The 15,036-nt window shown below is 45.9% G+C and overlaps 1 protein-coding gene across 17 annotated transcripts in view; it reads left to right on the forward strand.

The window, feature by feature from the left end:
* Nucleotides 1-15,036, forward strand: part of MAP4 (microtubule associated protein 4) — a 170,282-nt gene that overhangs the window by 63,020 nt on the left and 92,226 nt on the right. For all 17 annotated transcript variants that reach the window (XM_074573810.1, XM_074573816.1, XM_074573820.1 and 14 more), the window contains one exon: nt 3,552-3,617. In XM_074573810.1, the coding sequence (XP_074429911.1) occupies nt 3,552-3,617 (66 nt within the window). The remainder of the gene's footprint in view (nt 1-3,551; nt 3,618-15,036) is intronic.

The following is a 15,036-nucleotide window of genomic DNA, read 5'->3' on the forward strand; positions in this document are numbered from 1 at the left end:
TATTGGCAACCCGAAGCCAGTGCTCAAAGGATCCGCCCAGACTTGCAGACCGAATCTGTAGTGTTTGGCCATAGTGGTGCTCAAGTTGAGTCCTGTTTTTTTTTTTTAATGCATGAATAATGGTGGTGGCCTCAAGACCAGACTGTGAAACGTTTCAACAGCTGTCTTGTCTGCGCAGGGTGTAATGATCAGGTTCGGATGAAACTGAAAGCAATATGTGATCATTTTGTCCAATTTGAAACAGAACTTGCGGTCAAGTTTTCCATTACAGTTTAAACACTGTGAAGAATAAACACAAGAAGAAACAGGAGTTTGTGGGTTGTGGTAGTGAGGGTTGTTATTTACTTTCCCCACCACTGAAAGATTGTTTTTTTGACACATTTCGCAGGGGTGAAGACTGGAGAAGACTTGCAAAACCCTCTGTTACAGTGGCATTGTCAGCTGCCTTCATTAAACCAGTGTTATGACACCTCTTTGAGCAGGACTTACGAAAACTTGTAGCTCTTGGGCTGGGGCTAAGCTTCCGCCCTGGTAACTGGGAGGTTCAGCAGGACCCATGTGGCTCCTCTACGGAATTCCTCCGAGATCTCATTGCAAGACCTTGTTCCTCCACGAGATACCCAGCGTCCCTTTCGGCAACCGTGCTGTATAAACCATCCCCTGACCCTGATTTTTCTCCTCACCTGAACTAACCGGTAAATCCAGTGACTGGGGGTAGTTCTCCCAGTTACTAGTTAAGAGAAGTTCTACCGTGCGAGTAAATCCCAGACCTTGTAGAGACTGACAGCAGGAGGAGCTGGTGCCTTTAACTGCTGCGAAACAGGTTCCAAGGATTCCTGTAGTATTTTCAGCTACTTGAGGAGGATGTAGGTGTATGTTTTTCTATAAGCTGTCTGGCAAGTTCATGTTGAGTTTTTTGTAAAGCGCCAGGATGAGCCACTGAAGTAAGTGGAAAGACTTTCCTTTTGCTTTACTGTGGGTTGGATTAAGCCCTAAAGCGCCTTGTCTAAAGTACGTTGGTAACGTAGCCTTGTTCTAAAACTCCCTGAGCTCAGGGAAGGGACAGCAGCAACTCCAGGTAACTGAATGTGAGTCAGTCTGGGAGTAATTTTATTTTATTTACTTACAGGATTTTTTTTAAGCCGTTGCCCTGAGTGTTTCTTCCCAATAAGTGGAACTGATGGCCTGAGGAGCCGAACTGCTGCTAGAGCTTGTGCTGCACCTTACGCTTAACCAGTGCTACTCGGTATCACTCTTGCAATGGCTTGGCTTTGCTATTTCACAACCGGAAAATGGGATAAATTCTTAGAAATTAAGCAGAGTTTGTTTACGAAGATATTAAAAAATATTTGAAGACCTGGTGCGAGGATGACATTTTCAATTTAGGTAAATGGCCGTGCAATAGTTGCCTGTCATGGTGGTGGCTGCCTACAGAAATATCGTGCCGCTGGTAACCTGCACCAGTATTAACACCAGCAGAATCCAGCTGCTTTAGGAAGGGCCAGAATCTGATCTCAAAGGCAGTAACCTAAAATAAATAAAATTCCTCAAGTGGTTTGCCTAAGCGCTTATAGTTATTGACCCTCAGCAGCGCAGTGTAGAGATTATGGGGTGAATATAGAGTTTCATTAGCATATTTTGATAAATAGGAAGAACCGTTTGAGTACTAGAATAAGAAGTGTGCTTTTTAAAAAAAAAAAATAAAAAAAAATTATATTGTTATGTTGGCCAGGTTGGATGGGGCTTGGAGCAACCTGGTCTTAGTGGGAGGTGTCCCTACCCAGGGCAGGGGGTTGGAACTAGATGGTCTTTAAGGTCCTTTCCAACCCAAATGGTTCTATGGTTCTTCTCAATGATGGTTTCCAAGCAGCATTCCTGAAAACATTACACACTTGGAGATAGCTACCTGTTAGCAGTGGTTTTCCGAAGGCGACCCACCGAGCCGACGGTGAAGCCAAGTTTGAGCTCGGCTCTCTGATAGCGATTGCCTCAGCTATCACCAGGTCTTGTGTTGCTGCCACGTTTTCCAAGTTCAGGGTGTAAATCCTGGTGCCTGTTAAAATTTTATCTGACAATGTCAGAACAAGATAGACTAAATCTCTTGGTGGTGAGTATCTTATCTGCTGGTTTTTGAATCGGTGCTCTTCCACCCTGGACTACCCTTTGCTAAAGGCAGGTATCAGGGAGGGGTTGAGAGATGTGCTGTCAAAGCTGGAATTGAGGTCTGCCGATCCTTTTTCTTAGTAGTATTAAGATGGCTTTGTCTGCAGGAAACCTGTCACAACTGAAGTGGACCAATATTTTAAAATTCTGGGGAATTAGTCTGTGCCTCTTGGCTCTTGTTCTGTCACTGGTCTCCACTGGAAAGAGCATGCCTCAGGCTTCTTTACAGCCTCCCTTTGGCTGCTCGTGCGCATTCCCCCTAGGTCTTCTCTAGGGTGAACAGTCCCAGCTCTCTCAGCCTTTGCTCATGTGAGAGATTCTCCAGTCCCGTAATCACCTTAGTGGCCCTTCACTGACCTCTCTCCAGTAGCTTCACCTCTCTTGTACTGGGGAGCCCAGCACCCCAGATGTGTCCCAATAGCACTGAAGAGAGGGAGAGGGTTGCCCTCTTCCACCTGCTCTGCCTAGTGCAGCCCAAGATGCTCTTGACCACCTTTGCTGCAAGGGCCTGTTGGTGGTCCATGTTCAACTTGGCCATCAGGACCTCAAGGGCTTTTCCTGCAGGACCTCCAGTAAGTTGACCCCCAGTGTATACTGGTGCTTGGGCTTCTTCCTCCCTTGGTGCAGGACTTTGCATTTCTCCTTGTTGAACTTCATGAGGTTCTTCTCTCCAGCCTGCCCAGGTCCCTCTGGGTGGCATCACAAGCCTCTGGCATATCAGCCACTCCTCCCAGTTTTGTATCGTCTGCAAACTTGCTGAGGGCGTGCTCTTCTCCATTGTTCAGGTCATCAATGAAGATGTTATTGGCCCCAGTGCCGACTGCTGAGGGACACCGCTAGGGACGGGCCTCCAGCTGGACTTTGTCCTAGTGATTGCCACCCCCTGAGCCCGGCTGTTCAGACAGTTTTCCATCCACCTCCACTGTGTGGTTTTCTGACCTGTGCTTTGTCTCTTGGCTATGGGGATGTTACGGGAGACAGTGTTAAGGTTAACAACATCAACTGCTCTTGCCTCGCATCCGCCAAGCCCGTCGAAGTTTATTGTCTTGGCAAAGCGTTGTTTGCTTGAAGGAATTCCACAGTCACAGTGATCTTGTGGTGGCCTTTGGGAAAGCTCAGTCTGAAGCGATGGTGTGAATAAAGAAGCTTCTAGTTGCTATGCCTCGAGTCTCCTTCATGGGACTAGATTTTCTGTGGTTGTGATTGAAAAGCTCTTCCTCTTGGGTTTTAAGTTGTGCCGACTCTGGCATGTACCTTGACTTATTTAAAAAATAATTCTGGGGAAAAAAAGCCCTTATCTGTGTTTTGATAACATTACAATGTTGTTTTTAAGTTTTTGATTAAGACTAACTTCATCCAGTGCTAACGTTTCCTTTGATTTCTTGCAGATACTTCAGCTTCTGGGCCAACAGTTGTAGAAAACGGTGACCACGGAATAGAAGATCACCGCACAGGTACGTGCTTAATGTCTGAAGGAAACACCTCGACTCGTTTATTTGTTATTGGACCAGTAAAATCTCATTGCGACAAAATGCATCATCTTCTTGAGTCGTATTTCTCCGTAGTGGGTTGGTTTTGTGGTTTGGTTTTTTTTATGATCTTCTCAAAGAATTTGAAACAAATTGGAACTTCATTCCCCTTTGGGTTTGAAATTGCTTATTTGTGTAAAGCCTCATCTGAAGACAATATCTATTTTATCCATGGTCAGTGTTGGGAAGGCAGCATCTGGGGCACTGATACCTAAAGGGCTTTCCAGTGACCCCGTAATACTCATAGCTGAGCTCTACCCTGTTAAGTAGACGTCTCCTGTTCCCCGTGAGACTGACAGCGATGTTTCTTCTCAGAGTTACACCATCCTTTGCAGTTTCTTGACTCCCTAATTCTTAGCTGTGACTGAAATTACGCTGCTTTGCTTATTCTGCAGCGTTTCCTTCTACCCCAAAGCACCCTTCCGTAAATATCTCCTAATACTTGCTTTAGCAACGTCAAAGAGGAAATTGAGGTCTTCCGAGCCTTTTTTTATACGGCATTAGGACAGCTTTGTCTGAAGAAACTTGTGGTTACTTAAGTGGACCGATACTTCAAGCTTGTGAGGAATCCGGAATATAATTGATCTTTCCAAGCAGCCTAAACCATGCTGAAGTTAGGCGTCTTTCAGCAGTTATATTTTATGGTAAAGACTGTGAAACGTTCCTACAGCGAATTGGGGTTCCTACCAAATTCCAGCTGAGCGGTTTAGGGTGAGCGGTACCAAACCCTGCGAGTGCGTGCACGAGCCCGTGGGTTGTTCCCTCGGGGGTGAGGAGGGGACGGACTTCCACGGGCCAGACTGTGGCACCTCTCGTTTCTTAAGGATCAAATATTCAAAAAGTCGATTGCCATCCTGGCATTGGTAGGAGCTATTTATTCGGTCTCCCTTTTCATGATCTCCAGCTCAGCTTTAGCTGTGCGGATCACTGCTGCGATTGTTCGGGCGTTCCCAGCATGAACATCCCTGCTAGTCCGTAGGTGCGGCCCCAAGGAAAAAAAAACCCAGGAAATAATGATGAATGTGTGAGCGTGGGAGACAGGGATGAATTAAACCACTTTTTTACTATAATTCTATTCAGCGTGAGCAAGTGTTCATGTTTTTCTTGAGGATGGGAATATAAAAATTGATCTTTGTACTTACTTTGCCATTGTAAATCTGGCCAAAAGGAAGCTGTGCATCTTCTATAATTTAGCATACAACTACAATTAACAACACTTCTGAACCTTCCTAAGGATACTTCCTCTCTTTTTTTGTTTTTTTAAATACATATAACTAAAAGGAGGTAGAAATATAATCAGATTTACGATACTCCAGGTATGACTAATTAAATGCATTGGGATTTTTTTTTTATTGAGCTTCTGAATTGTGTTTAAAAAAAAAATCTCTTGTTGTTCACTGAATACTAGCTTTCCGGAGGTTTAACTCTTCACACGCTAAATGCTAACAAGTTTGATCAAAGATACTTTTATGTGTCTGAAGCTTTTTAATTTATTAATAAGCTCCATCTTTGTGGGGTAGAGTTGGATTTTTCTTTTTTTATTCTTGTTAAAGGCTGTCTAAAAGTGACATCAAAGTGGTAGAAACAGCGTGTCAAAGGATGGAGATTCATAGGCATCAAGTTAATTAGGCTTTTCAGAACAACAGAAGGCTTATCCAACACAACTGTTTCATGGGCTCTTTCCCCCCACCCCCTTCTCTATGGAATGCTTGAAACATCCATGCTTAATATTAGAGAGAAAGGGAGAAACGCTAAATTCCTATCAGACAATGGAGGCTTTTTCAGGGTTGAGGAGCAGCTGATGCTCTGCAGAAAGAGAGACAAGGTGTTCCAGTCGGGGTGCCGGACTGCAGCGCTGCCCGGTTCTGCCTTCGATAGGTGCTGCCTGAAGCCTGTAGCCCCTGGCCCTGAGCCACCTTCAGTTTTGGCTGGTTTATTGCTTCTCAGCTGGATCTATTCCCTAATCTGTCTCTCTTTAAAGCTGAAATGATTCTTCTGGCTGTGCAATGTGGGCCCAGTGCGGAGGTGGGAAACAGAGTAGCTGAGAGAGGACCAGGGAAGGTGATGCTCAAGGAAACCAGCTTTTTGCTGCAAAAAATAGTGTCAAGAGCTACAGAGAGGGCTTTTAAAAGCAGAACTGTGTTTGAATTGAATTCTGACACAGACTTCAGGGCAAATATCGGGAAAAGATACAAGCTATTTGAAAACACAAATGCCTGCTCATCTCTCCCGTCTAGATCACAGGAAGCACTGCTGCACGTTGGTTCTTTTCACCTGTCAAATAAAACAGGGTGATGACTTGCTAATGTTTTGTTGCATGCAACGTTATCTACAGACATCTGGTGTATGTGTATGCAGAGGTTAGAATTAGTCAGGACTGAAATCTTAGTGCCGCTTTGGCAGCCTGTGCTGCCTCCTGACCGGATGCCCCGCTCCGAAATACCGTTAATGTAGTGGATGGCGTAAATCCAAACCTAATGTAACTCGGGGGCAAAACCCTCTATTAACTCTCGAATTATTTGTGTTATAACTGTGATGGATTTAAACCATTGATGCGGGGATGTGTACAGCTCAGCATTTCAGAACGTAAAGGGAAAATGTGAACAGTTGACTTTCCGTTGGCTGTTTACTTTGAGGGTCCAAACCTGCGGCCGCGATGCTGAGCACCCTCTGCCCCTCTTTGCTTTCCCTGGGAGAGGGGTGGTTTCTCTGAAGGGTTCAGTTCTTGGCAGTGCTGAGCCGTACGTGGCGATTGCTTATTTGGTTTGTGGGTTTGGGAGTCGATTTCTTTTCTTTTTTTTTTTTTTTTTCCTGAGAATTTGAGACCTGCGGCCTGGGAGCTCTGGCTTGGGTCCTCAGCACGCGGCCTGCAATCTCTCTCTATTAATTCTGTTCTTCCTTATAAGGGTAAATAGGAGAGCGGCTGGGGCAGCGTTCGCAGGGAAGCTGTGCACATCTGCTGCAGCTCGAGCGAATCAGCCGGGGTGGGAGGGGAGGAACTGGAGTAGCTTGTAACCACCGATGGCATGCAGGTTTTGAATTAGGCAACCAACTGCTAACTTGCACGATGCGAAGGTTAGAGGGTGCCCAGTAAAACTAACAGCAGGTTTAAAACAACATCAGAAAGTGTAATCTTTGAACAGTGCAACCTTTGCAACTCCTTATTGCAGGATATTTGCCTAGAGTTCAAAGGAATTATATATTTTTAAAAAAAAAAAAAAAAACACAAAACAAATTTCTGGAAAGAAATCCTTCAAGGATGGCCAAATGGTTTGATGCGGATACCTCTCGTTCCAAGCTCCTGTTCGTTATCTTGCTGGAAGATGAGAAGTGATCTAGGGAAGTATCGCTGTTGGGTGTTCATACTTCCCCTACCTGGACCTTCTCTCCAGCCAGCCTTGTCGTTCTCGCCTCTGAGATGGGGTCCCAAAAACACTTTGTCACTGCTTTCAGTGCAAATTGTGCTTTAAAGCAGCATCCTGGGCTGCTGCTCTTTGGATGGCAATTTGTCACTAATCTTGATTTAGCGCAGCTAATTTTTGCATGCGGCACAACGTCATGCCGTAGCATGACTAGCGATAGATATTTTATTTTTTTTTTCTCAGACCCTTCTAAAAGCAAAATTCCATGTGTCTCTAATCTGGCTTTTGGCAAATCTCCTGGCTGCACTAAATGAAATATTGCTTGTTGTGCAGTTGCTACCTGAATGTTCATGTTTACTAATGACTTGCGCTTTTTTGCCCCTTTCCCCATCCCGTTTCCCTCTCCTACTTCTTTTCCTCTCTTCTATTTTCTCCTCCTAGAAGCCTAGACTGTCTCCTAACACTGGGGCTGCCACTGATACAAGACCAGTGTACTTTTCTACCTGCCATTACACTTCTAAAATCTTCAGCATTTTACAGAGCTCTTGCTTTACATCCTTGGACTTTCCGTGTAGAAGAAACCAAAGGGTCGCCGTGCTGTCGGCCGATCAGCCCTCCTCCTCCTCCCTCTCTGCTCTGCAGTGCTTGTTGAAACCTTCCTTCCTTTGTGTAAGCACAAACGTGCACGGTGGTTTTTAATTCAGCACTCCCACGGGTTTTAAATCACAACTACAGCTCCATTTTATTTATATTTTTTTTATTTTTTTAGTTCAACCACTTTTAAATTTAATTTATATCCTTTTTTCATGGACGCTTAATAACAGAAGGTTTGGTGTTAAATTCTAAAGTTGCGCTTTCATAGCGGACGGGTGCGCCACGACTGCAGCTCCTTTCCCTTCTCCCCGTACTCACCGCAGCCTTTTAGAATAACGCTGGGTTCTGCCTGCCTTCATCCTTGCTGCTTCGAAACCTTCTCGTACAAGGTTTTTACCTTTAATAACGTCGTCGTCTTCAAAACAGGTGTTTTCACATCGTAGCACTTATTATACGGACTTGAGACATTAGGAAGAGGCGTGTTGCCTGAGGTACAAGCAGATTCTCTGGTTTGTGAGGGGTGGATTTTGGGGTTCAAGCACTTGCCATCCCCTGGGAGTAGAAAGGAAAAGGACCAACCCCACATTCCTGCCTCACTAAGCAGCTTTGCTGTCCTACTGCTTCCCGAAGCCTTGGAAGTAAGAAAGAAAATTGCCTTTTTTTTTTTTTAACTTCACCCCTCTGCCTTCGTTTTGTTCGTGACGGCCTTGGGTGAGATTTTTACCTGCCATGAGAAATAATCTGTCCCCTCTAAAAGCGAGAGAAACAAAAGATCTAGGGCTAAATTGTTAAATCTATACTGAAATAATTGTGACGGTTTCCAGCCGCACCAAAAGGAATGGGGCTGTTCTTAACCTTAAACCGAGCGACAAGAGGTCAGCAAACCTGTTGCAATTCCTGATGGTTCCATAAAGGTGCAACGCTTTCCGAGCGCAAAAGTATTAGTTACTACCATTAATACAAAATGCGAAAGGGGATAATTTAGGAGACTACTTAGTGTTTTACATGAGACAAGCTCAGCCTGGGGTTTTGTAGATGAGTGAACGTTTTGTTTGAGGATAATTGCGGTGTGTAGCAAAAGGTGCCTTGCCTACAAGACCGGATCAAAGTACAGGGTTTATTTGAGACCAGATCCATTCTGAAGTGGGACACAATTCTCCAAATTGCCAAATGCTAGCATACTGAGGCCTTCACTTGCCTAAAAATAATATTTTCCTCTTGTGAAGAGAGTAGCTTGCACCTGAATATTCCTAGTGCCCTGCTAGTACCCACAACTACGTTAGGATACTGGTCTACGAACGGTTTACTGGAAGAGTATTGCACCTTGAATGAATCTACTGTTAATGCCAGTAGAAGGTTTTCTTTAAGATCTCCCTCCACTACTGACCCATCCAGAGTTTATATTATTTTTTTTCATCTGAGACCTCCCATGCTCCCCACCCAGGGAGAGTGCCCAGAGTTTCCGCAGTGGATTGTGTGCAATCAGCCTGTGTAATCATGTGCATTGGGTCTCGAGGCTTTTGTTCTCTAATTTGGTGGCAATTCATTGCTCTACCCACCGTTCAAAGCCTCGTTAGTGGCTGGCATCCTTGTGGTGCCAATTTCTGAACAAGTAACACTGTTGGCTTCCCCTCCGAGGTGGATAGCTGTCACTTTGGAGAACACCCCATTGCCAAAGCTGGGGTCTTCCCGTGCCGGTCTGATGTGCCGACCCGGCAGAGTCACCACCCAGTTGCGTCAGACCATCAGCCTTTGAGAGCATATCCTGACCCAAGTACAACAATAAGCGTTTCCCCATGGACTAGAGCAAGAATGGGAATTGGGATTCAGGATACACTGCAAGTATGGCTGTCAGATTGCCCTCTGTTTTTCTGGTTTTACTGGAAATGATGCCACGTGGTAGCATGTAGCCAACAGCTTCCAGCTCTGACAAGCCACCAAAGCCTCACCCGTGCCCTTTTGGGGGTGGTAGAAGGTCCATGGGCCACCCAGGACCATCCCTTCAGCTGGACCTCACACATCAGCTCTGCGGCGAAGTCACACCAAGAGGTGACACCAGCAGTGGCGTGTGATGCACAGAGAGGTGTTTGGTCCTTCTCATGGTCATGAAGCGCTTTCCTCTTGGGGGAGTTCTGCTGTCTGTTGCCACGCCAGGAGACTGTTGTGTTCTTGGCTTTATTTTTAAAGACCTCTTTGTAGCTACTTTTTTTTTTTTCTTAGTCATGGTTGATTTTGGAGGCATTTTAACTTGGTTCCACAAGTCGTTCTTTCTCGCCTTTTGCCTTAAGCCGCCTTTACTATTTCTGCCCTAGAAGTAGAGAGCAAATAATTACAGGGAGAAATTTTCAGATTGAATAACAGAAGTTTTCAGATTAAGTGGGTATCAGACTTCCTCCCTGCCCCCTAACCCTTGCACTTGATCTTATGGAAATGCAATAATGCTTTCAAGTCTTGGCTTGGAGGGGAGTTTGTGGCACTGGTAGCCAGTTGGCTGGATCAACTCGCTCCAACCCGTTGGGTGCAGTGGGGCTGGAGGCCGGGCACGGCAGCGTCTCCAGCAGACCAAAGCCAGGGTTGCTGATGCAGCCGGGGCCACCCCCGGGGTTCAGTCGCTCTCTCAGCTGCTAACATGAATAATTCATTCCATTCCACTAGCTCTTTCTTTTCCCGCCCCATTTTTTCATCCCTGTTTATTTTAAATGTCATCAGGTTTACAGATTTGAATGAAAACTTGTAGATAGAGGAAGGGAGATGGTTGTTTCCTGGTGGTGGTGGTTCTTCCCTACAGGACTCCTACCAAAAGCTCTGCAGTGTCACCCATTTGCTCTTTCTGGGGCAGAAGTGTCCCATGCCCGTCCTGGGAGGCTGGCTGTCATGGCATGGGGGTGGGAGGGGGTGTTGGAGGGTCGATGCAGAGTGTTGTATCTTTTTGTCGCTCCCAGAAAATGTACGTGGATCTTGCTGAAAATTGAGCGCAGTAAACGGACATGCAGGAACGTGTTGCGTTTTTCAGTTTTTATTTTCAGAAAGCCAGGTAGCTACCAAATGTGTTCCTCTGGTTAAATTCCGTGTTACCCAGACTTTTCTCCAATCTTTGGAGATGATATGAAATCTTTGCAGAACATACTATAACTCTTATGCTTAAAGCTTGTCTGTTATCGCTCCTGACTCTTCTCAATGATTCCAATGCTCTGTATGATGTGAAGCTGTGTATCACTGTTGAATAAATCACCCTAATAAACATCTCAAACTAACCTCTCAATGGTTGTACTGTGGTGAGAATCTTCGCGGATTGTGCTGCTTGTTCGTAGTTAATATCCGCAGGTAGCTCCGTGAGCTCCATTAACCTCTCCGGTGTTAGTCCTGAAAGAGGTAAATGGTTTAAACTGGAATACCTTGCTGTCTGGATAGGTGGTGGAAAACGTGGCCGTCAAAGAATGGGTTTAGTTAATGGGTTAAAATGGAAATGATTTCAATGAGCCACATGATTTTGTTGTTTTGGTTTTGTTGCTGGGGGGTGGGGGGAGGCAGAAATAGGAAGAAGGAAAATTTCTTCCCGCCATGCTCAAGGAATAAGAAGTGACCGGGGGACGGATGAGATGGATGCTCATTTCCACGTTGGGCGTACAAGGTACTTAATATCTGCACGCGTGAACGAGCTAGGAAATAATGTCTACTGTTTGTGGCGGGGCACCTCTTGCAGCTTAAGGTGCCTGATTTTGTGACGATTCACAGAAAAATGACATGCCTGTGGGAACGGTAATCCGCCCTTAGCAATATTTCTTGGGGTGTGGTGTACGCCAGGGAAGCATTTCGCTGCCAGCCCAGATGAGACTCAGTCTTTGCTCTTTGTTTGTCATCTCTTTTTGCTGGTGAATAAGTCGTTAGTGCACAAAGTTAAAAAAGACCAAACAAACCAAAACAAAAACCCCATAAAAACCCTAAAAAAAAAAAAAAAGTCATTCCTGATGTTAACCATTTTGTAAGTAGGACACTTAAAGGCGTGCTTTTTCTAATTAAAGCTATTTTTCCTCTTTCACCTGCCTGCATAGTTCCCGTTTGGTGCAAGTTTTTATTTATAGAGGCTTTTATACTTTCCGGGCTTAAGGGAGACCTTTTTAGGCTTTTCCGAGCGGGTCTGCATCCACTGCTTGCTAAAGGAGAATTCATGTTTTCTGTTGCTTCAGTCTAAAAAAAGCAGCAAACTGAATCAAACTCAGAAGACTCGTTTAGTTCTTCAGACGGGTATGACTCAGGGTTTTAGAATCATGGAATGGTTTGGGTGGGAAGGGACCTTAAAGGCCACCCAGTGCCACCCCCTGCCCTGGGCAGGGACACCTCCCACCAGCCCAGGTTGCTCCAAGCCCCGTCCAACCTGCCCTTGAACCTCTCCAGGGATGGGGCAGCCACAGCTTCTCTGGGCAACCTGGGCCAGGGGCTCACCCCCCTCACAGCAAAATCTTCTTCCCGATATCTCATCTCAATCTCCCCTCTGTCAGTGCAAAACCCTTCCCCCTCGTCCCATGGCTCCTCTCCCTGCTCCAGAGTCCCTCCCCAGCCTTCCTGGAGCCCCCTGAGGGACTGGAAGGGGTTGGAAGGTCTCCGCGGAGCCTTCTCTTCTCCAGGCTGAACCCCCCCAGCTCTCTCAGCCTGTCCCCACAGCAGAGGGGGCTCCAGCCCTCCCAGCATCTTTTATCTGTGTGTGTCTGATCTTTTGGGGTGATGGTTTTTAGGCCTGAGCTGGCTGGGGGAAGGGGAAAGTGGGCGTCTGGAGGGAGCTGATCTGGTGGTGAGGGGCAGAGGTTGGGGGTGTTCCATGCCCTATGGCTCCGGTGAGGATCGGGGCCAGGGGATGGAGGCACTGACGGGGCTGGAGGGTGAGTGCGGAGGATGAAGGCTCGTGCTCCGTGGGTGTCCCACGGGTGGGCCGGGAAGGAGTCGGTGCCCTTCCAACCGAAGAAGCCTTGTTTCTTCTTCCTGCCGGTGAAGGCATGGAGCCGCAGGTAGTGTCATCTCAACAAGCTGCTCCCCAACAGTTCAGAAAGCTGAAGGAAACTTCCGAGATGATGGAGCACTTCTAGACACCGGGAACACCAGAGATAACGGGGTAAATTGTTGTTCGGCACAGAACTTTGCTTAGCGAACCCGACCGCTCTGAAGAGCCCCGTCCATGCCCTGGATTCGCTCAAGGTCAGTAATTCTCACGCGGCCGAGTGTTCGGTGCAGCGTCGTGCGGGGGAACGAAGCCACCAAGCACTCGGATCGCAGGGAAGGATGACTCAGGAGAGCACCAGGGCACGGATCTGTCGCTTCCATGCACATTTTATTAATACAGCTCCTCTGTATTGCCTGACTGCGCGCTGGGGCAGCGTACCCCATGGGCACGTGAGTTCTGTGAGCTGAAAAGGTGCGTTACGAGCTGGTTAACGATGGTCCTTAAGAATAAATAACGTCTTGCAGCAGCTTGGCCTTAAAATCTTACAGGTCTGTGCTAAAAGGATTGTGTTTAAGAGCTTTCAGTCCTTGACTCGCTCTTCCCCATCTCGGGGAGTTGGATAAAGACGTTTTGTGGGAAGTGATGTAGGTGCGTGTTGACCTAAAAGACGGTCATTTGTGCCGCCAATTTTCTAAAGCCGCCTTCAGTGCGGATGTTTCTGTGGATATTCAGTTCGGAACGCTGGTTTCATCTGCACCTTGCAATGACTGCATGGGTCTCGAAGAGCTGTGACTTTGGAATATTAAATAGGGGAAACTTATTTGTCTGCGTGGAGGAGGAGCGAGCTGCTAGGAACATAAATTTTTTATTTTTTATTTTTTTTTTGCGGATGAAATTTTAATGGAAAGAAGATGAAGTGTTGTATTTTACCTCTGAGGCTTTTGGTGTTTTGCTGGCCGTTTCGTAAAACTAGACAGGACCACTGCTGGCCTTGGCTTCTGCCGCGCAGGGTGGTCCTCGGTGAGAAAGTTCTGTGCCAGACCCGTAACGTCTTTTTTCTGTAACTATCTGATTTTTGATTTCTTTCATCATCTGAAGGTTTTAAATCATCTGGTTTTGGGGGTTGAGTTCTATATAGTTCCTACCAGTATTTAAAAAAAAAACCAAACCACCCCAAAACATTTATTACACGTACTTCTATTTTAAATTCAGTCAACTTTGAGAAATTTACTTCCAGTACAAGTAGCTGTAGGCTGAGGAACTCGCCTCTCCTGTCTTTAAAGGTTATCCAAATGTCGTATTTTCAGACGAACATCAGCATCTTTCCTGTCCACGAGGAGCAGCTGTGGGTCAGGCTGTTCTCCATCCCTTCTTTGGGCCTTGACAGGCAGATTATATTGATTCCAGGATAATTTCTGAATCCCGGGGCCCAGAAGCGCATCGTAATGCGCATCCCCGTGCGTACCTCTCTGTAACAAACATCGGGCCCCTTCTGAGGACGTACATCCACCCTCTTCTGAAGATGCCGTTTGTTAAAGCCGTTACTCGGTGCGGCTTAGGCTTAGTTAAAGAACGGTCGCCGCGCCAGGAGCTGGAGCGAAGAACGACTGGCTGCGGGCGTCTTCGGAGGGCTCTCTGCCGCTTCAGGCAAATGCTGAAAACTTATTTGGGTTTATATGAAATAAATTACGAGTTCTTCTGAACTGTAGATTAATGCCTGTGCCTTTGCTTCATGCAGTGATCCGGTAATACCTCACTGTTCCTTCTGTGTGTGTATAGATATAATATACAGAATATATATCATATACAGAATATATAAAATATATTACATATATTAATATATTTAATAATATAATCCTTTGTCAGTTTTCACAAAATACAGATATTTCTCCCTGTTCCCCCATGCCTTGATGGGCAGCTAGAGATGTCTCACCTTTAACTTGCTTCTTACACGTCTACGTACCTATCACAGAGAAACAACTTTTCAAGGTCCGGCTACTTAAAATGAGTAATTATGAGTCTGAACACACCTTGAAATGTCAGTTCTAACCCCAAAACAAGCGTTATGTAGTGTTTTAAGCCCAGTGACCGTGGATGCTGGCTGTTGGTGGACCCGGGTACCTTCTGCCGAGGGCGTGTGCGGTGTCTCCCTGTCCCAAAGCTTGCTGGAGCCCTCGGCACCTTCCTTAGAAACATCACCCCAACGAGCCAAAAAATGTATTTTATGGCTACAGACAACCTCTTTTAGGTAAATAACGCACTTTCTCTGAAACTTCCTGCATCTAATTTAAATGTAATTGATGGGCCTGGCACTGGGACACAGGTTGTCTTTTTGGTAATTTTAATAAATTCTGCTGGGAAAAGAAATAAAATTAATATAACAGCAAGTTATTCTTTGCTACAGATGTCACATCTTGACATCACTTCGGTGGAGCAGAAGCACAATTTTTCT

Source organism: Larus michahellis, chromosome 2, assembly GCF_964199755.1.
Source record: "Larus michahellis chromosome 2, bLarMic1.1, whole genome shotgun sequence".
Classification (NCBI taxonomy): Eukaryota; Metazoa; Chordata; class Aves; order Charadriiformes; family Laridae; genus Larus; species Larus michahellis.